Genomic DNA, 26452 nt, shown 5'->3' with positions numbered 1-26452 from the left:
CAAAGACTTACAATGATATGAGCAAAAAATACTTAAATATTTAATAATTAGTGCATCCAACCTTCGTAAACAAATCGAAAGGGAACATAAAAACCCACAAACAGGCTTCTAGAGCACGTAGTTTCTGAGATTTCCACACAAATCTGACAGGACGTTAAGATCACTGAGGACATCGTGATGTGTGAAGTATAAGTTAAAAAAAGTATTAAACTTGTATTTACACGAATTTTGTTCAGAAATTAGGGACCAGCTTGTTTAGGAAAGTCCAAATATTCATGCACTACAAAAAGAAAAAATTAAATTTTCTTGGAAAATTTGGAGTCTGATCTGATCTAAAGGTGCAGTTGGCAATGACCATAGTTCGATTATTGTACCATAAAACTTTAAACAAACCAAAAAATTTCTGTAATATTTGACAAAATATGTAAAGATATGTTCTGTAACACTAGTGTAACCTAAAGGTTGAGGAACACTCGAAGCCTTAAACACGTCGGTTCGGTGGATGCTGAAATTAAGTGTCACAATTTTATAAATGGCAAAATCTTTAACTTAGTGTATCGCTTAAACTGCGTATTTTCGTAATATGCAAGTTGTTGTTGTTGTGGTCTTCAGTCCTGATACTGGTTTGATGCAGCTCTCCATGCTACTCTATGCCGTGCCAGCTTCTTCATCTCCCAGTACCTACTGCAACCTACATCCTTCTGAATCTGCTTAGTGTATTCATCTCTTGGTCTCCCTCTACGATTTTTACCCTCCGCGCTGTCCTCCAATACTAAATTGGTGATCCCTTGATACCTCAGAACATGTTTCACCAACCGACCCCTTCTTCTAGCAAAGTTGTGCCACAAATTCCTCTTCTCTCCGGTTGTATTCAGTACCTCCCCATTAGTTACGTGATTTACCCATCTAATCTTCAGCATTATTCTGTAGCACCACATTTCTAAAGCTTCTATTCTCTTCTTGTCCAAACTATTTATCGTCCACGTTTCACTTCCATACATAGCTGCACTCCATACAAGTACTTTCAGAAACGACTTCCTGACACTTAAATCTACATTAGACATTAACAAAATTTCTCTTCTTCAGAAACGCTTTCCTTGCCATTGCCAGTCTACGTTTCATATCCTCTCTACTTCGACCATCATCAGTTATTTTGCTCCCCAAATAGCAAAACTCATTGACTACTTTAAGTGTCTCATTCCCTAATCCCCTCAGCATCACCCGACTTAATTCGACTACATTCCATTATCCTCGTTTTGTTTTTACTGATGTTCATCTTATATCCTCCTTTCAAGACAATGTCCATTCCGTTCAACTGGTCTTCCAAGTCCTTTGATGTGTCTGACAGAATTACAATGTCATCGACGGACCTCAAAGTTTTTACTTCTTCTCCATGGATTATAATACCTACACTACTGGCCATTAAAATTCCTACACCAAGAAGAAATGCAGATGATAAACGGGTATTCATTGGACAAATATATTATACTAGAACTGACATGTGATTACGTTTTCACGCGATTTGGGTGCATAGATCCCGAGAAATCAATACCCAGCACAACCACCTCAAACAGAGCTTGGATGGCGTGTACAGGTACAACTGCCCATGCAGCTTCAACACGATACCGCAGTTCATCAAGAGTAGTGACTGGCGTATTGTGATGAGCCAGTTGCTCGGCCACCATTGACCAGACGTTTCCAATTGGTGAGAGATCTCGAGAATGTGCTGGCCAGGGCAGCAGTCGAACATTTTCTGTATCCAGAAAGGACCTTACAGGACTTGCAACATTTGGTCGTGCATTATCCTGCTGAAATGTTGGGTTTCGAAGGGATCGAATGAAGGGTAGAGCCACGGCATGTTCTGCCGTAGAGAAATGTAATTGAAATTACTGACTGGCATTATATTTGCTGTACTTTGTGAAAGTTTCGACGTAGCTGTGTATCTTAACAGGCAATGCTTGTGATTGCCATTATGAGGAAGGCTGCAACTATTGCTGATCAGGACTCTGGCGCCGGGGCTCTCTAAAAAGTTCACACACCGTCCTGCTTTCCTTCTGACAGTCAGCTATTAAACAGTACCCAGAGCTAACGCCAAGACAGGGTCTACACCATGTTTCTCCGCTGATGTCACATTTTCCAATACCTTAGCGCAATAAATCACATTTCAAATGACATGTTTTGGAGTTATCTACATACACACCCACACATACATTAATCCTTATTCCATAGATTATGAATACGACATTTCGTTATGATGTGGAACATGTCACTTTAATTATTTTGTGTAAAGAAAACTTACGTTAATTTTTTTACCGTTACTGCTTCATATCTAAGCATTCATCTATTGAGTAGAAGGAGTTGTCATTCAGAAATCCTTTTAACCTGCTTTTGAATGATGGTTGGCTATCTGCCAGACTTTTTATACTATTTGTCAAATGACCAAAGATTTTTGTGGCAGCATAATTCACCTCTTTCAGTGCAAAAGCGAGATTTAATCCAGATTAGTGAAGATCATCCTTTCTTTAGTGTTGTAGTTATGCACTTCGCTGTTATTTTTGAATTGGGATGGGTTATTAACGACAAATTTCATAAGACAATATATGCATTGCGAAGGTACTGTGGGTATCCCAAGTTCCTTAAATAAATGTCTAAAAGGTGATCTTGGGTGGGCTTCTGCTATTATTCTGATTACACGGTTTTGTGCAATGAATACTTTCTCTCTTAATGACGAATTGCCCCAACATATGATGCCATATGAAAGCAGTGAATGAAAATAGGTATAGTAGGCTAACTTACTAATATGTTTATCACCAAAATTTGCAATAACCCTAATAGCATAAGAATCTGAATCTAACTGTTTCAGTAGATCGTTGATGTGTTTCTTCCAATTCAATTTCTCATCAATGTACACACCCAAAAATTTTGAGTATTCTGCCTTAGCATCAGACTTCTGTTCATAGTCTATACTTATCAATGGTCTTATGCCATTTACTGTACCGAATTGTATAAAGTGTGTTTTCTCAAAATGTAATGAGAGTCCATTTACAGAGAACCAATTAATAATTTTTTGAAAGATATTACTTGCTATTTTCTCAGCTGATTCTTGCTTGTTGGGTGTGATTACTATACTTGTATCATCAGAAAAAAGAACTAGCTTTGCATCCTCTTGAATATAGAGTGGCAAGTCGTTAATATATATTAAGAACAATAGGGGACCCAAGACTGAACCCTGTGGGACACCATTCTTGATACCTCCCCGAGGACTGCTTGTTTTTGCAGACTGTCTGTAGTGTTAATTTCAACCTTCTGCATTCTTCCAGTTATGTATGAATTAAACCATTTTTGCACTCTCCCACTCATACCACAATACTTAAGCTTATCTAGAAGAATTTGATGATTTACACAATCAAAAGCCTTTGAGAGATCACAAAATATCCCAATGGGTGCTTTTAACATTTGACCAGTGAAAGCATATATAGCATTTTCTGTTGAAAAGCTTGTTAGTACTTCATTTTTACAGATATGTGATGCTACCCTTGAATACGAGCTTTTTCAAGGATTTTGGATAAAGCTGTCAGAAGTGAGATTGGGCGGCAATGCAGTTTATCATTTAAACGCCATATTTCGTAATAAGCAAGAATAACTACGAAAAGTACGAAATAGGGCACGGTAGCTTCATAAAGAGATCAGAATGGCGGCTGCCCTGTTTGCAAGAAGGCTCTCACAAGAGAAATTCCCCATCACATCCTCTCAGGTTTAGAGGTAAGACGGCCCACTGGAATGCCTGTCAAAACCTGAACACAGATCGAGCACGAAAATAGGAATAAGGTGTACTGGACTGTGAAAAAAAAAAGCAAAACATAAACAGTGAACGGCCCAAGAACAAGGATTGCAATATAGAGCAGCCTGAAACAGCAACGGCGTCGTGGGTTGATGGTGGACTGGGTGTTGTGTGTCCTTCATCATCATTTTAACGCCGGCACGGTAGCTCAGTATGTTCGGTCGGAGGGTTAGCAGCCCTCTGTAATAAAAAAAACTGAGTGAATGGATCGACAACGAGCCTGTAGGGTGTCATGGGACTACCGCCCCGAAGAATGAAACGAACATGAACGAACAAAATGAGATTTAAAAAAAAGTCATGGCGTTGGACAGCCGAGCCGACAAGGCCGTGTTGAAAACTGCATCGTGTTTTTTCTCCCCCACAGTATTATGAACAAGTTCTGTCCAGTCACTGAAATGTTTGTTCTCTTTCTGTAGTCTTGGCAGTTGTCATACCACACATTGACTATAAAATATGAGTCACTTCGTAAGAATACGTTGCCGTCGTACGTAAACGTGATGAATAGTGAGAGCAGACGAGATACCACTTACACGTCTGGCACATAATATGAAAACGACAAATAAACGGGCGTGGTCTTTGTTACAACAAAGGAATTTAAGGGTCAAGACTTCCAAAACGGAACACAGCTTCAAAAATGTTAAACACGTATGTTTTGACAGAGCACAGAGAAACTGTGTGATTGTGAAACTGACGCATTCATTTTTTTTAGCTTATGTGGCAAGCTACTGTGTATTCATCATTTCCTTCGGAGTGACCTCGTTCACATTCATACTAACAGCTAAATCAACGTCCCGCCGACAAGCTGGGATTAGGGAATGATGGTGAAGCAAATAGGCAGCGCCCTTTCAAAGGAACCTTCCCGGCATTTGCCTGAAGCGATTCAGGGAAATCACGGAGGACTGAAATCGGGATGGCCGGATGTGGGTTTGAGCCGCCGTCCTCCGGAATGCGAGTCCAGCGTACCGACCACTGACCAAGCTGCCTCGCTCTATCTCAAATGTGAACTGAGGCACTGTTCAGCGAGCTGTAGTATTTTCAGCGCTACAATACAACAATATCACGATGAGACTCGTCTATGGCATACTATTGAACCACAGTAGGCAAACACTTTCTAACACTTATTTTGCGACCCTCTGTAGTTCACCTGTAGGTTACGGTCAGTCAGTTTGCGAGTATCGAAATACAAGGGGCGTTTGAAAAGTCCGTGCAAAGCCCGAGAGATGGCACCACCGGCGCGTATCAAGGTCATCACACCAAGTTTCAGCCATATTGGTCTATTTCTTTGTGTTTGGCATTCGTGTCAATCTAGGAAGTCGAGTGATTGTCGAAAAATGGACGAAAAAGAATTTCGTGTGGTGATTAAACATTACTTTATGAAAGGCAAAACGAATCAGAAGACTAAAGAGAAGCTTGATAAACATTACGGTGACTCTGCACCTTCGATTAGAACAGTATATAAGTGAAATTACAATGAAATGAACACACTTAGCTGCTTACAGGCGTTGACATACGTCTACGGGGACAGATGAAAATGTGTGCCCCGACCGGGACTCGAACCCGGGATCCCCTGCTTACATGGCAGATGCTCTATCCATCTTTTTTTTTTTTTTTTAATCTCATTTTTTTCGCTTTTGTTTGTTGCAGATGCTCGGGGCGGACGTCGTAACACATCCATTTTATGTTCGTTGTTGATCGATTAGCTCAGTTTTTTTATTACAGGGGGCTGCTAACCCTCTGACCGAACACGCTGAGCTACGGTGCCGGCGATCCATCTGAGCCACCGAGGACACAGTGGATAGCGCGACTGCAGGAACGTATCTCTGGCACGCATCCCGCGAAACCGACATTCTCAATGTATTGTCCCGCACTACATTCGTCGTGCCCACCCCCATTATACTCATTACTCGCGGCGCGAGTTCGAAAGAACAGATACCATCTTAGTATATAAGTGGTTCCAAAATTTTCGGAGTGGCCATATGGGCACAAGTGATGCTGAACGTTCTGGAAGCCCTGTGGAGCTTACGACTCAAGAAATCATTGATAAAATCCATGATATGGTGATGGATGACAGAAGGTGCATGAGATTGCCAGAGCTGTGGGCATCTCGAATGAACGGGTACATAATATTTTGCATAAACATTTGGACATGAGAAAGTTATCTGCAAGATGGGTTCCGCGATTGCTCACGCTTGACCAAAAAACGGAATCGTGTTTAGTGTTGCAAGGATTGTTTGCAGCTGTTCAGGAAGAATCCGGAGGACTTTAAGCGTCGTTTCGTCACTGTGGATGAAACATGGATACATTACTATACTCCTGAGGCCAAGCAACAATCTAAACTATGGGTTACCAAGGGAGAATCTGCACCAAAAAAGGCGAAGACCATTCCTTCGGCCGGAAAGGTTATGGCGACTGTCTTTTGGGATTCGCAAGAAATAATCATCATCGACTATCTGGAAAAGGGTAAAATTATTACAGGTGCATACTATTCATCGTTATTGTACCGTTTGATAACCGAGTTGCAAGAAAAACGCCGGCGATTAGACCGCAAAAAATTCCTTTTCCATCAAGACAATGCACCAGCACACACCTCAGCAGTTGTGGTCGCAAAATGAATGGAAATACGATTCCAACTCGTTTCATATCCCCCCTATTCTCCAGACTTGGCTCCCTCTGATTACTATTTGTTCCCCAATTTGAAGAAATGGCTGGCGGGACAAAGATTTTATTCAAACAAGGTGATTGCAGCAACTAATAGTTACTTTGCAGCCTTGGACAATTCCTATTATTCAGAAGGGATCAAGAAATTACAACCACATTGGACGAAGTGCATAAGTCCAAAAGGAGACTGTCGAAAAATAAAAAAAGGTTTACCCCAAACACGTAAATAGTTTTTATTTTTGCTCGGAGTTTTCAAACTCCCCTCATATGTGACACACGTGGCAGTGTGTTTCGACTGCATTGACTTAGAAGCTTAACTGCTAAGGGGCCACAGACCTCAGGGTGTGACATAAATTCCAACTCGATACGTTGACCCTTTCACGAGAAAAAGGGGTCTTAGGTGTCGGACACGCAGACAACCGAATGATCCCATAAGCGTTCCGTTTCTAAGGACTGATTTTTTTTTTCTTTATTTCCCACCTGATACAGGTAGGCCAGCAGCGGCACATTAAGCCGCTCTTCGGTCACAGATAAAACTAATGGCATAAAAGACGACAATCGCAGAACAGACAGGGTGGATATGCAAACATAGACATACAAAATGAAAACACACGGAGCCGTTCACGGGTGCAGAGTCCAAAATAAGAATGTTCAGACACGTGGACACGCACAGAGATGACAGATGGCACACGCGAACGTTGGAGCACAAACGAGTAACACTTGAACACGAACACGGGGACACACTCAAACACTAGGCGATGATCTCCGGCGCACGGAAGTTCACTAGACGTGTATGAGTCTGGGGACCTGTCAAAAGGGGGGGGGGAGGAGGGAGGGGAGTGTGTAGATGCCAGTGGCAGAGGAGATGGGAGGGGGAGGAAAGAAGGTACAGGGGGTAGGGGAAGCCCAGGGGGAGGAGGGAGGGAGGAAGGGAGGGGGGAGAGAAGGGACAGAGGGTGCCCTCGGAAGAAAACACAGGGTGCCGTAGAGGAGGATCAAGGTAGGAGGTGTAGATGGAGGGGAGGAGGGCATCATCAGGGAGGGGAGTTGGTGGAAGCCACCTTGGGGGAGGGTATGGAGAGTGCAGAGATGGAGAGCAGGTAGGACGTGGGAATGCAGGCGTGGCAGCGGACGGGGGTGGGAGAGGACGGGAGAGATAAGCGGGTGAGGAGGATCAAGTTTGCGGGAGGTGTAGAGGATCCGTATCCGTTCGAGGAAAAGAAGCAGGTGCGGGAGCGGAATAATGTCATACAGGATTAGCGTGGGGGAGGGGAGACAGATGCGATAAGCGAGGCGGAGCGCGTGGCGTTCTAGGATTTGAAGGGATTTGTAAAAGGTAGGAGGGGCGGAGAACCAGGATGGGGGGCCGTAGCAGAGGATAGGGCGGATGAGGGATTTATTGGTGTGGAGGATGGTGGAGGGGTCCAGACCCCATGTGCGGCCAGAAAGGAGCTTGAGGAGACGGAGTCGGGAGCGTGCCTCGGCTTGGATTGTCCGGAGATGGGGGGTCCAGGAGAGGCGACGGTCAAGGTACTTAAGGGTGGGGGTGAGGGCGATAGGACGGCCATAAATCGTGATATAGAAGTCGAGGAGACGGAAGGAAGCTGGTTTTGCCTACAATGATCGCCTGTCTAACGACTGACGAACGAGACCGTATAAAAGCGGCAATAGCTTCCAAAGTTGCAATGAGAGTACCGCTTATGTAACGAGCTGCTTCCTTACTTCGCCTGCTAGAATGGCTACAGCCGTGTAGGATTACGATACCCTGAAAGCGAAGACATCTATCGGTTCCTGCACGACCGAGCTGCCTTTCTTATGACGTCACGAATGCTAACTAATCGCCAAGCGCGTCGCACAGCAGGTGTACATCTGGGACTGGACTCGTGTTGGCAGGCGGAGGACGGCACGAAGGCGCGCCAGCTGTACGAGGAGGGCGTGCGCTTCGGCTGCTGGGGGATGTCCATGTACTCGCTGTCGTGCGCCTGCTACTCCTTCATCATCGAGAGGCTCATCAACAGGTTCAGGTGAGGCCCGGGCTCCCACAGTGCACCGCACACTCAGGTCTTCTCGCAATTTTTTAATACATTTTTTTTGTTACACTTATCGTCTTTAAAATGGTTTAGTCTTATAACATGTCTATTAAAATATAACAGAGTATACAGGGTGTCACAAAAAGGTACGGCCAAACTATCAGGGAACATTCCTCACACACAAACAAAGAAAAGATGTTAAGTGGACATGTGTCCGGAAACGCTTACTTTCCATGTTAGAGCTCATTTTATTACTTCTCTTCAAATCACATTAATCATGGAATGGAAACACACAGCAACAGAAAGTACCAGCGTGACTTCAAACACTTTGTTGCAGGAGGTATCGAATATATTGCTTCCCCCTACTTATACCTCCCGAGGAGATCACGAATGTAAAATTAGAGAGATTAGAGCGCGCACGGAGGCTTTCAGACAGTCGTTCTTCCCGCGAACCGTACGCGACTGGAACAGGAAAGGGAGGTAATGACAGTGGCACGTAAAGTGCCCTCCACCACACACCGTTGGGTGGCTTGCGGAGTATAAATGTAGATGTAGATATAGATGAAATGTTCAAAATGTACTCCGTTAGCAAGGATACATGCATCCACCCTCCGTCGCGTGGAATCCCTGATGCGCTGATGCAGCCCTGGAGAATGGCGTATTGTATCACAGCCGTCCACAATACGAGCACGAAGAGTCTCTACATTTGGTACCGGGGTTGCGTAGACAAGAGCTTTCAAATGCCCCCATAAATGAAAGTCAAGAGGGTTGAGGTCAGGAGAGCGTGGAGGCCATGGAATTGGTCCGCCTATACCAATCCATCGGTCACCGAATCTGTTGTTGAAAAGCGTACGAACACTTCGACTGAAATTTGCAGGAGTTCCATCGTGCATGAACCACATGTTGTGTCGTACTTGTACAGGCACATGTTCTAGCAGCACAGGTAGAGTATCCCGTATGAAATCATGATAACGTGCTCCATTCAGCGTAGGTGGACGAAACTAAAATGAGCTCTAACATGGAAATTAAGCGTTTCAGGACACATGTCCACATAACATGTTTTCTTTATTTGTGTGTGTGGAATGTTTCCTGAAAGTTTGGCCGTACCTTTTTGTAACACCCTGTATACAGGGTGTTTCACTAAACATGTTCGCCGCCGGAGTGGCCGTGCGGTTCTAGGCGCTACAGTCTGGAACCGCGGGACCGCAGGTTCGAATCCTGCCTCGGGCATGGATGTGTGTGATGTCCTTAGGTTAGTTAGCTTTAAGTAGTTCTAACAAGGGAACCTCCCCATCGCACCCGCCTCAGATTTAGTTATAAGTTGGCACAGTGGATAGGCCTTGAAAAACTGAACACAGATCAATCGAGAAAACAGGAAGAAGTTGAGTGGAACTATGAAAAAAATAAGCAAAAATATACAAACTGAGTAGTTCGTGGCAAGATAGGCAACAACAAGGATAGACTGAGCTCAGGAGCGCCGTGGTCCCGTGGTTAGCGTGAGTAGCTGTGGAACGAGAGGTCCTTGGGTCAAGCCTTCCCTCGAGTGAAAAGTTTAATATCTTCAGACATTTATTATCTGACAAACTCTTATGTTTTCATCACTTTTTAGGGAGTGATTATCACATCCACGAGAAAACCTAAATCGGGCAAGGTAGAAGAATCTTTTTACCCATTCACCAAGTGTACAAGTTAGGTGGGTCGACAACATATTCCTGTCATGTGACGCACACGCCGTCACCAGTGTCGTATAGAATATATCAGACGTGTTTACCTGTGGAGGAATCGGTTGACCTATGACCTTGCGATCAAATGTTTTCGGTTCCCATTGGAGAGGCACGTCCTTTCGTCTACTAATCGCACGGTTTTGCGGTGCGGTCGCAAAACGCAGACACTAAACTTATTACAGTGAACAGAGACGTCAATGAACGAACGGACAGATCATAAATTTGCGAATATAAAAAAAGTAAATTTTTCACTCGAGTGAAGACTTGAACCAAGGACCTCTCGTTCCGCAACTGCTCACGCTAACTACGGGACCACGGCGCTCTTGGGCTCACATTCTGCTTGCTGTTGCCTATGTTGCACATGACCTACTCAGTTTGTATATTTTGCTTATTTTTTTCATAGTTCCACTCAACTTCTTCCTGTTTTCTCGATTGATCTGTGTTCAGTATTTCAAGGCCTATCCACTGTGCCAACTTATAACTGAATCTGAGGCGGGTGCGATGGGGAGGTTCCCTTGTAAGTTCTAGGGGACTGATTACCTCAGATGTTAAGTCCCATAGTGCTCAGAACCATTTGAACCATTTTGAACTAAACGTGTTTGGCTCTGTAAGTTACGAAGTAATAGGCGACGAAAATATTTATTGCAGTAGGACACCATAAGAAACATTACACTGTCTGCAGAGCTATGAATATAATATATTGTGTTATTATCCAAAGAGTTACAGGAAAAATATACAATTTTTTAAATGGAACAATAGTTGTTTCTATCACGTACTGGAATCAGTAACACCAGCTGTGTATACATCAATTGAAATTACGTTCCTATCACGTTTAGTTTGGGAGCTACAACCCTTCGAAGTTCCAGGGACAGATACCACACAAGCTGCGTATAACGCAATGCGCCTCCTAAATGTGGTGCGGCCGAGTTGTAACGTGGCCGGTGTCACGGAGAAGCTTGCTCGATGCGCTGTTAGACTGCCGACCGTCGCCGCACACCGCCGTATACCCGACAGTTAGAGCCACGCAAACAAACGGGGCTCAATATACCACAGTTACTGACATCGGATGAAGGTGGCATACACGAACAACGAGTACGTTGACATGTTGCTGATGCTCGGCGAGTGCCGACACGATGCCACTGGAGCAGCCATGGCGTGCGCCGTGAGATATCCTAGGCGAAGAGCTCCAGCAGCCATTACGTTCTTACGTGCCGAACAACGACTTCGGGAAACAGGCAGCTTGGTAATGCGCCAAAGAACTGCAAGAAGTGAGGAAACGGAGGTGTTTGTTTTAGCTGTAGTACACTACGATCCTCATATCAGCTTACGAGCCTTTGTTGCAGTCGCTGGTGTCAGTCTCACATCTGTGTGGCGTACAGTCATGGAGGTAAGAATAAAGGGAGATGGCGCTACGTATCCCAGCCGTACTACGTTTTGAAGCCATGGGGGCGTGGCTCGCTGCCATGACACTCTGACCAAAACATTGCCAGTGTGCTATAGCGCTGCGTGTATTACAGTCGCTAATTGCACCATGTACGCATGTAAGGTCATCAGATTGGTTGTTTCAAAGTTTTTGTTTAAAATAAAATATCGTAAAGGCGAAATTCCGCGTTTCTTCTGATTAAAAATAGTTTTTAATGTAATATTACGAATAGCTAGCCTTCAATGTAAACGATACAATTTTGTTAATTCAGTAATAAACGTGTATCACAAACTAAATAATAGAAACTGAAAACTAAGTTAGCTATACCCTCCCTCCAAAGCCCCATAAATACATCTTGTTTGTAATACGTACTGGGACATTTCAGTTACGTTACACTACTGGGAAACACTGTTCATTACCACCAATATTTACTGAAATACGGTACATAGAATGGCAAATCTACACAGTGTCCTGTTTAGGCCTATACTTTACGCCAGTTAATGTAGTGTTAGCTTTTAATTTGGTACATGATGAAGACAAAGTGAGTTACTCAACACTTCGATTATCGACGATACGTACGTATTATACTGAAAACTGAACTTGAAAACTAAGAATTTAATTCTTTGAATTAACATACCTTTTGCAGATGTTTTGGGTGTGTAGGGAAAACTGATGGTACAGCATTTTCTCGGAGCCTTATTGTTGAAAGGGAAGTTCGGTCTATGTCCTCTTCTCGGAAATGCTGAGAACATATAGTGCTCCATTTAGACGCACGCCAATTCGTCCTCCTCACGGCATTCTCCCACAGAGCTTTCCGACTTTCTTTTTTAGGAAATCTAAAATCATACAGGAGAAAATCACACTATAGTACAAGTACCGATGTAGCACACGTTCATTCACAATGAAGTTGTAAAATCACACTTAACGAGACAACTTAAACATGAAATGGTATTCTCTTCGATTTCGCATCACAATCAGAACGATTCGTACATCCGAACACCACACAAGTCACCATAATAGCGCAAAATCCTTCCAAAAACGAGCGACAAGCCTATGCACACAAGCTTACAGCAGCAATGTTTTGGTCGGATTGAGATGGCTACCCTCGGCTTCACATGGCTTCACAGCTGTGACGTCACGACGTCTCCCTCTATTCTTACCTCCATGCGTACAGTACACGGCCGCAGGTCTCACCCGTACCGCCTGTCACTGACCCAGGAGCTGCATGGGAACGATTTCTGTGTGAGAGTTACATTCTGTGGATGGGCCATGCGTAATTTCACGGTGGAGTCTTTACAAGGTGTTATGTTTTCTGATGAGTCCACGCTCACAAATTATGGTGCAGTGAATCGCCGTAATGTGCACTACTGGGCCGCAGACAATCCTCGGTAAGTTCGACCTGTCGACCGTCAACGTAGGTGGACTATTAATGTATGGTGTGGAATCCTCGGGGATGAAATCATCGGTCCACACTACTTGCCAGGTACACTGACAGGTGAGGTATATCGCGCGTTTATAGACGACCGTTTGAGTGGTATCCTTGAACATGCGTGTCTACACACGAGAGTCAATATGTGGATGCAGCACGATGGTCAGCCAGCCCATTCTGCGCATGCTGTTGTAGAAGAACCAAACATCAGATTTGCAGGAAGGTGGTTGGCTCGCCTTGGCCCTCATTCATGGCCAGCAAGGTCGCCCGATTTAACACAATTAGATTTCTTTTTGTGAGGATATCTAAAGGATCGTGTTTGTGTCACTGCGCGCCCACATCCCCAGATGATCTAAAACGGCGCATCGAGGACGTATGTTGCTCTGTGACACCGGCTATGTTACATCTCGTCCGCAGATCCTTTAGAAGGCGCATTGCATTGTGCATTCAGGAACATGAACACACATTTGAACACCTCATTTAAATCAACTTCCCACCGCCAGAACTTCCATCACCCACCACACAGCCATGTATTATGTACAGCGTGTGGTATCTGCCCCTGAAACTTTGAAGGGTTGTAGCTCCCAAACTAAAAGTGATAGGAATGTAATTTAAACTGTTGTATACACAGCTGGTGTTACTGATTCCAGCGCATGCCAGAAACAACTATTGTTCCATGTAAAAAATTGTATCTTTTTCCTGTAACTCTTTGGATAATTACACAATAAACTATGTTCACAGCTCCACAGACAGTGTAATGCTTCTTATGGTGACCTCCCGCAATAAATATTTTGGTCGCCTATTACTTCGTAACTTACAGAGGTAAACACATTTAGTGAAATACCCTGTATAAAGAGAATGTCAACAAAGTCCCTTTACCACTTCAAAATTTTACTACAACAGGGGTTGTTGAAATATTTTAACATTTATTTTATTGTAATCAGTGTTTATAGAAGTTTTTTGACAGTGATTAATAGACCTCTATATGGGCTCATTTAGTTGCACGAAGCAAACCAAGACGGTACTCGGTTTCTTGCCATGTTCGCTGTAGCATAGCTTCATCAATGGTGGCGATGGTATTACGAATCTTTTGCTTCAAGTCAACAATGTCCCGTATCTGTGTTTGATACACGATATCTTTTACATACACCCATAAAAAGAGGCCAAGGGGGTGATATCTGGCCAACGCGTTGGCCAAGAACTGGCCCATCCCTCCCAATCCATCTGCCTGGAAATGTTTCATTAAGGAACCGACGAACATGCAGTCCCCAATGTGGTGGTGCACCAGCTTGCTGGAAAATTATAGTTGGTTGTAAGTCAGTCAGTTGTGGTGCTACATATTCGATCAGAAGTGCGAGGTAAAAATCTGCAGTAATTGTTGACTCGTTGAATAAAAATGGATCAGTTACTTGGTTGCACATGATTCCACACCACACATTCACTTTTGGACTATCCCGGTGAAGCTCCCTAGTCACATAGGGGTGTTCAGATCCCCAGATTCTCACATTATATGTGTTTAATGTCCAAGAAACATGAAAAGTTGCCTCGTTACTGAAACAAACTCCCTTGACGAATGCTTCATCCTCCGAAAGGGGTTCCAGCATGTTGAGTGCGAATTCTGTCCGTTTTGGCTTGTCATTTGGCTCAAGTGTCTGTAACAGTTGCACTTTGTAAGCGTACAACCGTAGGTTCCTGTGGAGGACCTTATGCACAGTTAAACATGGTAGTTGCAACTGTCTGGCAGCAGTGCGAATGGACTTCGTATGTGAACGAGTGAAGACGTTTAAAACGGGATCGATGTTTTCCTCGGATGCTCTTGGTCGCCCGCTCCTCCCTTTATCCAACACTGTCCCTGTCTCCACAAATTTTTTGTGGCGTGCACGGATTGAATGGCGCGATGGTGGATCTGTTCCATACTTCGTTCGGAAGTTTCGTTGAATCTGAACATCAGATTTTGTCTCAATAAACAAGGACACACATTGTGCCTTCTCTTGAGGAGCTGCCATTTTATGAAGGTTCAGTTGCTGCCACCAACAGAGTATCTGAAACACAAAATTTTAGTATACAGCGTGTAAATTTTAAGTCGACAAACCAGAATAACTCGAAAAGTAAGCTTCACACGAAAAAAAATGTGTAGAATCCATAGTTGATTATTTTCGAGGGGGACATCTGCCGGTGCTAAAATTAGACCGCCACCCCAGCCCCCTGGAGGTGGGCCGGGGGCAACTTTAAAATTTCAAAGGGGAACCCCCATTTTTTATTGCAGAATCAGATTCTACATAAAAAACTAAGTACATTTTGTCTTAAACATTCGTTTTGATTCTTGGTAGTTGGCGCTGTAAATCAAGAAAATCCATGTTCTAATTTTTTAGTGAAAAATGGTTACGGATAAATAAAAAATACTGATTTACTTCGTAAATTTTGATTCGCTAAAACTAAAACTCTCCCTCTCTTCCCATAGGGTGGGGTTTGAGAGAGAGGAATTAGAGATTTTTTCCGAATGTGCGGAAAAAATTAATATTTGGGTTTCCTGTTTCGATTCGTGAACTCAAATGAAATCCCTGGAGGAAAGAGGACGCTCTTTTCGCGAGGCACGACTGCAGAAATTCAGAGAAGGGGCAGCAGAATCCGACTGCAGAACGAATCTACTGCCGCCGACGTACATTTGGAGTGAGGACTGCCAAGAGGTGATACGAGAAATTATGGCTCGTACGGAGGCGTACAGGCAGTCGCTTTTCCCTCGCTCTGTTTGCAGGTGGAACAGTAGAGGAAATGACTAGTGGTACAGGCTACCCTCCACCGCGCACCGTGCCGTGGCTCGCGGAGTATGTATCTAGGCGAAGATGTAGACGTACCGGCTGTCCCAAATAGTACGGCTCAGGTCTCAGAGCGGGGCCATTTTCGTCCAAGCTGACGGTGTCTTTACAATGATAAAAATGGCTCTAAGCACTATGCGACTTAACATCTGAGGTCATCAGTCCCCTAGAACTTAAAACTACTTAAACCTTACTAACATAAGGAGTTCACACACATCCATGCCCGAGGCAGGATTCGAACCTGCGACCGTAGCAGCAGCGCGGTTCCGGACTGAATCACCTAGAACCGCTCGGAAACAACGGCCGCCTTTACAATGATAGTCAGATTCGTTCTTATTCTGCACATCTTGAGATCTGTTGAAACGAATGTTTGACATTATGTAACCAGTCTCAAACACACATACGATAAACACAGGGAAGACATAAACTCATTCCCAGACTACAAAAATGTACTTCTGAGGAACTGCTAGACGCGGCTACGCGGTTTGCTGCAAATGGTACCTTCACCCGCACAGTGTTTTATGGATACACTTCCACATGCCCTTTTGTTGTTGCCCAAATACGATCCAATCCAGGGTCGCCAAATTTATGAATATTGTGAACTACCATAGCGTGTTTATACCCTATTGTTGGACGCCAAAAGGAACTAGGACAGAAATATGAAGTTTTCAAAGAATCTTACATTTACGATGATGACCGAAGCAGACAAAATAAATTAGAATTTGTGCTGCGGTTGGAACTCGAACACGGGTCTCCTTGCTTGCTAGGCAGAAATGCTAACCAGTACACCACAGCAGTACGACAGTCAAAATTGCTGCACAAACTACTTAAGCCGAGTGCCCTCCCCAACACAAACTTCAATTCATTTTTCCCTTACACATTGTCACTACTGCCAGGGCTCTCCGATATGGGTTTGGACATAATGGGACGTCCTTGTACTTTTGGTGATCTTATAGATCTTATAATTAAATGTTTCCCTGACACATTTAAGTCTCTTTTTTTTATTTACGATAATGATCGAAGGTACAAGGAAGTCCCATTACGTCCAATGCTGGGGTGCTTGTCATCGGAGAGCCCTGGCAATAGTGACAATACGTAAGGGCAAAATGAATTGAAGTTTGTGTTGGGGAGGGCACTCAGATAGTTCGTGCAGCAATGTTGACCGTCGTACTGCGGTGGAGTAATCGTTAGCATATCTACCCCGCAAGTAAGAAGACCCGGGGTCGAATGCTGGGTGTAGCACAAATTTTAATTGATTTCGTCTCCTTCGATCATTGTCGTAGATGATAATAATAAGAGACTTAAATGTCTCAGGGAAACATTTAATTACAAAACCTTACATTTCTTTAGTGCTTATAAACTAGCATTTCTAGTATAAAGGATTAATCACATAAAACATGCACCGCAAATATTGGGAAACGGAACGTGCTATTCATGTGTGTTTGCCACATAATGGACTGGTAGTCGGTGCTAGTCCGCGGCTCGTGTTCTGGCGGTAGCGTTCTCGCTTCTTGCGCATGGGGTCCTGTGCTCGACTCCCAGCGGGGTCGGGGATTTTCCCTGTTTCGAGATGACGGGGTGTTGCTGTGTCGTCTTCATCATCATCATCATCATCATCATTCATCCCCATTAAGGTCGGAGGAAGGCACTGGCACACGACCTCTGCTAAGACCTTGCCTAATACAGGGTGTTTCAAAAATGACCGGTATATTTGAAACGGCAATAAAAACTAAACGAGCAGCGATAGAAATACACCGTTTGTTGCAATATGCTTGGGACAACAGTACATTTTCAGACGGACAAACTTTCGAAATTACAGTAGTTACAATTTTCAACAACAGATGGCGCTGCAAGTGATGTGAAAGATATAGAAGACAACGCAGTCTGTGGGTGCGCCATTCTGTACGTCGTCTTTCTGCTGTAAGCGTGTGCTGTTCACAACGTGCAAGTGTGCTGTGGACAACATGGTTTATTCCTTAGAACAGAGGATTTTTCTGGTGTTGGAATTCCACCGCCTAGAACACAGTGTTGTTGCAACAAGGCGAAGTTTTCAATGGAGGTTTAATGTAACTAAAGGACCGAAAAGCGATACAATAAAGGATCTGTTTGAAAAATTTCAACGGACTGGGAACGTGACGGATGAACGTGCTGGAAAGGTAGGGCGACCGCGTACGGCAACCACAGAGGGCAACGCGCAGCTAGTGCAGCAGGTGATCTGACAGCGGCCTCGGGTTTCCGTTCGCCGTGTTGCAGCTGCGGTCCAAATAACGCCAACGTCCACGTATCCTCTCATGCGCCAGAGTTTACACCTCTATCCATACAAAATTCAAACGCGGCAACCCCTCAGCGCCGCTACCATTGCTGCACGAGAGACATTCGCTAACGATATAGTGCACAGGATTGATGACAGCGATATGCATGTGGGCAGCATTTGGTTTACTGACGAAGCTTATTTTTACCTGGACGGCTTCGTCAATAAACAGAACTGGCGCATATGGGGAACCGAAAAGCCCCATGTTGCAGTCCCATCGTCCCTGCATCCTCAAAAAGTACTGATCTGGGCCGCCATTTCTTCCAAAGGAATCATTGGCCCATTTTTCAGATCCGAAACGATTACTGCATCACGCTATCTGGACATTCTTCGTGAATTTGTGGCGGTACAAACTGCCTTAGACGACACTGCGAACACATCGTGGTTTATGCAAGATGGTGCCCGGCCACATCGCACGGCCGACGTCTTTAATTTCCTGAATGAATATTTCGATGATCGTGTGATTGCTTTGGGCTATCCGAAACATACAGGAGGCGGCGTGGATTGGCCTCCCTATTCGCCAGACATGAACCCCTGTGACTTCTTTCTGTGGGGACACTTGAAAGACCAGGTGTACCGCCAGAATCCAGAAACAATTGAACAGCTGAAGCAGTACATCTCATCTGTATGTGAAGCCATTCCGCCAGACTCGTTGTCAAGGGTTTCGGGTAATTTCAATCAGAGACTACGCCATATTATTGCTACGCATGGTGGATATGTGGAAAATATCTTACTATAGAGTTTCCCAGACCGCAGCGCCATCTGTTGTTGAAAATTGTAACTACTGTAATTTCGAAAGTTTGTCTGCCTGAAAATGTACTGTTGTCCCAAGCATATTGCAACAAACGGTGTATTTCTATCGCTGCTCGTTTAGTTTTTATTGCCGTTTCAAATATACCGGTCATTTTTGAAACACCCTGTAGGTGGAGTGGGTCTCCCGCATCGTCCCCTACACTCCTTGGAGTATGGGACCTCATCACCATCAGTCGGGGCTAGTACTGTTAGCCAATAAACGGATTGTAATAATACTCACAATGTGTATTTTTTGTGCACACAATGGCTGTTGACATTAATACACTGATAGTAGGGGAATTCAGAATGTCAGTGGTGTTTGTCACAGGATTCCAGTGAGAGTCATTTGCGAGCTATGTTATTTTGAATAGTGTGCATACCAACACTTGTTTTTGGCATTCAACCTGCGCTAGTTGCAAGGTACGATGTTGTTGTGTTTGCTTACAGTGTGTTCCTTGAGTACACTGCGACTTGCTCATCAGTCAGTGAATGGCAGTCCAGGCAGTGGGGCCTGAGCGGACGATGGGGTTTACCAATGCAGGAAAAACCGGCGTGCTGATCGTGTATGGAGGAATGCAGATCGTTCTTGTACGGTGTGTGCGGCAAGATATTCCAATAGACAACTAGACAACAACTGTTGTGACTTGGCAAGACAGCCAAGTCACTATGAGAGGAAGCCGAAAGGCACGCGTTTAAGCTCACGCAGGCTGGCGTGAGGTCTGGAACAGGACACGGAAATGAGAATAGCCAAAAATGTACGTAGCTGCTGGAATACTTAACTTTAATCCATAATTGGTGAACATCGGTCTGACGGTACATGCATCACAAGATAAATAGCAAATGATAATGGCGCCTTGCTAGGTCGTAGCAAATGACGTAGTTGAAGGCTATGCTAACTATCGTCTGGGCAAATGAGAACGTAATTTGTCAGTGAACCATCGCTAGCGAAGTCGGCTGTACAACTGGGGCGAGTGCTAGGAAGTCTCTCTAGACCTGCCGTGTGGCGGCGCTCGGTCTGCAATCACTGATAGTGGCGACACGCGGGTCCGACGTATACTACCGGACCGCGGCCGATTTAAAGGCTACCACCTAGCAAGTGTGGTGTCTGGCGGTGACAACACAACAACCATCTCGGTAATTATTTACCAACCTCTTCAACTACGAGGGCTATTCAGAAAGTAGGGAACGTTTTGGCATCAAAACAAACTAAGTACAAGAAATACATTTTATTATATACATCTGAAAGAGCGACTGACATACTACTTTTCCACATAGTCACCAAACACATTGGGGCACTTATTATAGCGGTCGATAAGCTTTGAAATACCTTCGTTGTAAAATTCTGCCGCCTGAGACTTCAGCCTGTGAGTCACACCCGCCTGAAGTTCCGCGTCGTCATCAAAGCGGTGCGTTGCGAGACTGTTCTTCACCTTAGGTAACAAGAGAAAGTCGCGTGGTGCAAGATCGAGGCTGTAGGGCAGATTAGGGAAAATTTCGCATTTGAATGAATTAAGGAGTGCGGTTTGCCGTGTGAGGTCAGGCATTGTCGTGCAAAAACAAAATTTTGGATGCCAGCTTTCCTCGGCGTTTGTTTTGAACTGCTCTTCTAAGGCTGTGCAAAGTGTGGCAGTACCGGGCAGAATTTATGGTTGCTCCACGTTCGAGAAAATCAATAAGAAGCACACCTTGCCTATCCCAAAACACTGTCGCCATCAACTTCCTTGTTGACAAGGTTCGCAAACATTTTCTTGGTTTTTGAGTAGACCTTGTGTGCCCCCACTCCATGGACTGTAATTTTGTCTCGAAATTGACGTGTTTCACCCAAGTCTCGTGACTGGATACGATTCGATCTAGTACAAACATTTTCTTGGTTTTTGAGTAGACCTTGTGTGCCCCCACTCCATGGACTGTAATTTTGTCTCGAAATTGACGTGTTTCACCCAAGTCTCGTGACTGGATACGATTCGATCTAGTAACGAATCACCACACTTGTGGTAGGCCTCCAGAAATGTCAACGTTGCCTCAATTCACTGTTCTTTATGGTGCTCTGTAAGCATTCTGTGCACCCATCGCACACAAAATTTGTGTTAGCCTAGCTTTTGAGTGACAATTTCAAACAATAAAGTCGGTGAAACTTGTGGAAAAGAAAGCGAAAGCTCCGTTATTGTGAAGCGACGGTTTTCACGAATCGTTTCATCAACTTGAGCGACAAGATCGTCAGTCACAATGCTCGGGTGTCCACTCTTCTCTTGATCATGAACGTTGGTTCGGCCATTTTTAAACTGAATGCACCATTTTCGGACGGAACATTCAGTCATTACGTTGTTTCCGTACACTCCGCACAGTTCATGATAAGTTTGTGTAGGTTTTAGGTTTTTTGTCAACAAAACCCTATCACAGACCGCACTTCACAGCTGTCGGGATTTTCGAGTGCAGGGCACATTTAAAGTTCGAGTACCGAGAAAACCAGACGCGCAGACGTGTTCCCGCTGTCACGGATGGATGCCGACTGAGCTGCCGAGCACGCACATACCAAAATATACGCGACCGGCGCGCGCCTAGCGGCGTCAGACGGAAACGTTCCCCACTTTCTGAATAGCCCTCGTAATTACGTAAAAGTGGTAGTGTAACTCTTACAAGGGGAGGCCGCCAATTGTGAAATTCAGATTCGATTCATACTGCGCATAATAAAAGCTCATGGCCAGAGGTGTAATGTGGCAAAGCACAAAGATGCACTTCTCAGCCGTTGTCGAGAAAATCGACAGTTAAAAGAAACCGTTGCGGTGAAATACTCTCTACGATTAGCAATTTTCTACACCGTCGTGGTGCAGTGGTAAGTGCTCGGGTTCGTAATCCGAAGGTCGCCGGATCGAATCTCGCGCCATGCAACCTTTTCTTTTTTTTTAGTATTTGTTTTTTGTAATTCAAATAATATATATATATATATATATATATATATATATATATATATATATATATATATATAATTCCCGGCAGTCAGTTGCAACAATTACGCATATAAAAAGTTGTTGAAAGTCGTTTGTCGTGGAAAAACTGGCGACTTCGAACATCATTATGTTTTCCGCAAACAAAGTTGTATTTCACAAATGTTATTAATTGTCTTCATAATGTTAACCACGCATGGTTAACGGAAGACGTAGAAACGGTATTCCGAAACGAATACGTATAGCGTAAGTCAAACGTTCGAATTAGAATAGAGACGCCACGAACACAAATTTGCTGCGGCAGGTATGCAATATAAACTCCGTTACTCGCTCGTTACACTTGAATGACAGATGTTGAATGGGCCGAAACGAGCCGCCGCATAACAGCGTAGTTGCCTGCTAACTTCGAAAGAAGGTAGATGCGGTCCCTAGCGCAACTTGTAACATCGTCGAAAATCAGTGCGGACGGGAGAGCTTTGGTACACCCTGTTAAACAAACGGAAAAATGGAGGCGGTACAATTGGAGAGCGATCCGCCTTCACAAACATGCATAAGCAATTCATTAATAGTTTTTATATATATATAAATTTGAATTACAAAATACAAATACTAAAAAAAAATGCATGGCGCGATATTCGATCCGGCGACCTTCGGATTACGAACCCGAGCGCTTACCGCTGCGCCACGACGCTGTAGAAATTTATTAATCGTTGAGAGTATTTCATCGCAACGATTTCTTTTAACTGTCGATTTTCTCGACAACAGCTGAGAAGTGCATCTTGGTGCTTTGCCACATTACACCTCTGGCCATGAGCTTTTATTATGCGCAGTATGAATCGAATCTGAATTTCACAATTGGCGGCCTCCCCTTGTTAGACAGCTTAACAGAAGGAAATAAGTGAGGACAGAAGAGCGGTAATTAATGTTGTTGCTGCTGCTGCAGCTGATCCGCGCGTTAGCCCCCACGTTGTCACACCAGGAAGTGGCGTCAGTCAGGCAGCTGTCTCACACCTTCTCTGTCGACATACGTTCGACCCCTATCACATCGCTCTGCAGCAAGAGCTGCATGGAAACAAGTATGAGAATCATGTTAACTTCTGTATATGGGTATTAAGACAGGAGACAAGTCTCATTACTTCGTCAGCTGGAATGTCAGCGTCCGTGGAGTGTAGAGTTGTAGTGTGGTATAGCGAACCATCAGCTCGTAGGCCTGTGTTTTATGGATGGAACATAGAACGCACCCAAGTGTCACAGCCTCCTACTAGACCATCTTCCTCGGATGCTAGAGGACGTTCCTCTGCAGCCTAGAAGAAGCCTGTGGTACCAACATGGTGGGTGTCCAGCCCGTAGTGCACTGAGTACTGCATCATGTCTTCACGAATTGTTTCCAAATCGTTCCACTGGACGCAAAGGACCTGTACCTCGGCCAGGCCTTACCCTGGATTTGACACATGTAGAATTTTTTGATGTGGGGAATGCTGAAAGACGCTGCCTACAAGGACACACCAACTACAGCCGATGATAAGGAGCGATGTACTACTGCCGCCTGCTCAGACATCTCGGCTGTAACGCTGGCACGTGTGCAGCAGACATTCTGTCCCAGACTGGAAGCGTGTACTGACACTGCCGGTGGTCATTTTGAGTGAAACCTGTGATGACCAACCGTCTCGTTACTGTTCAGAACCCTCATAACTTGTGTTGTTGTTTAGTGTGTGCTATCACAGGTATTGTACAAGTCTCGGTGTGGGAACTTTTCAAAATACGATGTCTCGTAAACGACTCGCACTAGAATCCTGCAACAAACACCACTCACATTCTAATGTATCCTACTTTTAGTGTGTTAGTGTCAACAGACATTGATCCATTTAAAAAAAAATGAACGTTTGCACAAGAAATGCACTTTTTAAGTATTATTACAATCTGTGTAATGGCTAAGAATGCGAGCCACTGGCTACCACTCCATTGTGTGAGAACCGTACGCCAATAGCACTTCTCATTTCCGCAATATTTGCGGTGCAAGTTTTGGTTGATTAACCAGGTGTATGAAGTGAATTTTAATTGAACTGTGTATAGGGAAAATTAAATTGAATTGTACCTAAGAAAAAGAAATTGAAATATTGAAATTGAATTGTGTGTTACAAAAAAAATGCTTTAAGAACATAGGCTTCTGCAGCCGGTGTCATAGTGAATAAAATTCTTCTGCGTATTATACCGCGTCATTGCTAAAACTAACAACCATAATAAACTAAAACCGACATTTCCGCCGAATTGTAACGGCCTTCCTCACGGCACGGCTGGTTTTGCATGGGGATAGGTGCTTCTATTTATTACAGACTATCCATGTCTGACGTCACGGTTGTAAAACTTTTAATTGGCCCTCTAATATGACTGGCTAGTCGTGACGTAAGGGAATATGGAAGGAAAGAGGCTATTCGTGGATGTCCATGTCGTCAATGATTGGTAGCTGTCCGCCAATCAGCGTTCGGCTTCTGGTCGGCAAGTTTTCCTCCTGGTGCGCTCTCTACAGCTGTTTGTGCAGATACATCCGTGTCCCGTGTAGCTTCTGCCCCGAGACCGCTCGCGGCCCGTTGGACTGGGATGGCCGGCAGCCAGGACGCCGGGAGTTTGTAGCCATCTTCTCTGTTGATGTTGTCAGGCTACTTAATAATTTCGATCGCTTCCCATATTTTGCATTCTCGCATCCACGATTCTTTCAACAGTACTCGGGCTTCCTGGAACCTGACACATTGTCCACAGTCACGGTGGTGTTCCGCTATCGCCGATTTATTATGTTGTTATAATCGCACATAGCATTCGTGTTCTGCTACTTGTAAGCTAACAGGTCTCCCTGATTCTCCCATGTAGGCAGTTCCGCACTCACACCGTAGTTCGTGAACACCTGCAGTGATACCAATCGTTGACGACATGGATATCCACGAATATCCTCTTTCGTTCCATCTTCCCTTTCATCATAACTAGCCAATCATATTAGAGGGACAATTAAAAGTTTGACAATAGTGACGTCAGACAGCGATTGTCTGTAATAAATAGAAGCACCTATGTAAGACGTCGTGGTCTCCTGACCTTCATTGCTTACATATTCCGCCCTCACAATCATATTCTGCACTCAAGACGCTTCATTCGAACCCAAACACGATAAGATAAAGTCAATGTTGTATGCATTGATGTAAACGATATGCAAATAACTAATAAATCGCAAGTGCGCACCGTGGTTGAAATACTCGAGGCTGGCGTACACACACACATTCCAGACACGACGGTCACAGGAGCTTTCAGTTCGAGAGAGGCAACCGCACGCCAGGAGGCCAGCTCCAACCCATCTACATCGGTTGGTGACCGCCCGTGGAGCAGACAGCGTTCGCCCGACGGAAAGGAGGAACTATCGCGTGTTCGGCTTAAAAGCAAATTCCGCTACATTGTGCGGGAGCGGCCAGCCTACGCATTCTTTACACATAGCACGCAGTTTCAGAGATTTTCACAGGAGACAGCCTTAAACGAAACCATTCTCCCATTTTAGAAAAGCAATGCTGATTGGCAGGCGATATTTCTGACGTCTTGAGCTGAAGGAGTAATGGAACAGACCGAAAGATATACCCCATCACGTCTGGAATGGAGCGGGGCCATTCGATTGTCGCTCTTGGAGCGAGGAACAAGTCTCTCCTCAGTACTTCACTGGGAGAGCACCTCTGTCGAGAACGAATCAAAGTGCGACTCTCTATATTGAGTCCTTGCGATTAAGCGTTGTTCACTGTGTTGGCCGACACACTTATTGTGCGGTGTGAACGGACAGAGTTATAGTTAAACGCCTGCCAGCGAATTTTTGAGTGGCATCACAGTGGACTGGTTATCTGACCGGTGTACCACGCCAATAGTTAGACTAGGGGCGAATAGGAGTCCTTGACTTCATCAAGGCATAGGGAGATTTTGATTGGCAAAGGTCAATCTAGATAGAACGAGAGTTATCTTATTTGTCAGCAGCGAGCGGCGCAGACAGCAGTCATCGCAGCTTACGGTATTGTTGGCTACAGCTATTGCGAGCGCCATATTTCCACCACAACAGTACACTTCACTGCATTTCACACGCGACAGCCTCGACCGTACCTAGCAACATTCTAACGGATAATTATTCAAGTTGAGTAGGCGTGCCTCTCAGCCATTCTGCCAAGTCAATAACAATATTAAACTTTATGTAGAAATTTCATTAGCGAATCCTATCCTTGAACCAGGATGTAACTTGTTCAGTTCATAACGAAAAGTTCCATTGTGATTTCTCAGAATGTTTGCAAAATAAATAATAATTTTCATTAGTTTCATGATTTTCTTACACTAACTAGCGCTACTCCAGTACCCAAGTATCCCACTAGTTACGTAAGAAATTTTGCGAATTTTTGTGTCATTTCCTTACAGTGGACGGCTCCAGAAGATATTTATTGCTGAAAGTTTTTCAGGCATTTCTCTTTAG

The 26452-nt window shown here is 44.4% G+C and overlaps 1 protein-coding gene across 1 annotated transcript in view; it reads left to right on the top strand.

Moving 5' to 3' along the window:
- Positions 1-26452, top strand: part of LOC124718682 (membrane-associated transporter protein) — a 152300-nt gene that overhangs the window by 111117 nt on the left and 14731 nt on the right. Inside the window, exon 9 of the mRNA XM_047244306.1 lies at positions 8393-8523. Coding sequence (XP_047100262.1) covers positions 8393-8523 — 131 coding nt within the window. The remainder of the gene's footprint in view (positions 1-8392; positions 8524-26452) is intronic.

This window comes from Schistocerca piceifrons, chromosome 10 (genome assembly GCF_021461385.2).
Source record: "Schistocerca piceifrons isolate TAMUIC-IGC-003096 chromosome 10, iqSchPice1.1, whole genome shotgun sequence".
Lineage (NCBI taxonomy): Eukaryota > Metazoa > Arthropoda > Insecta > Orthoptera > Acrididae > Schistocerca > Schistocerca piceifrons.
The sequence above is the reverse complement of the archived record's forward strand: the minus strand, read 5'-3'. Positions and strand labels throughout refer to the sequence as shown.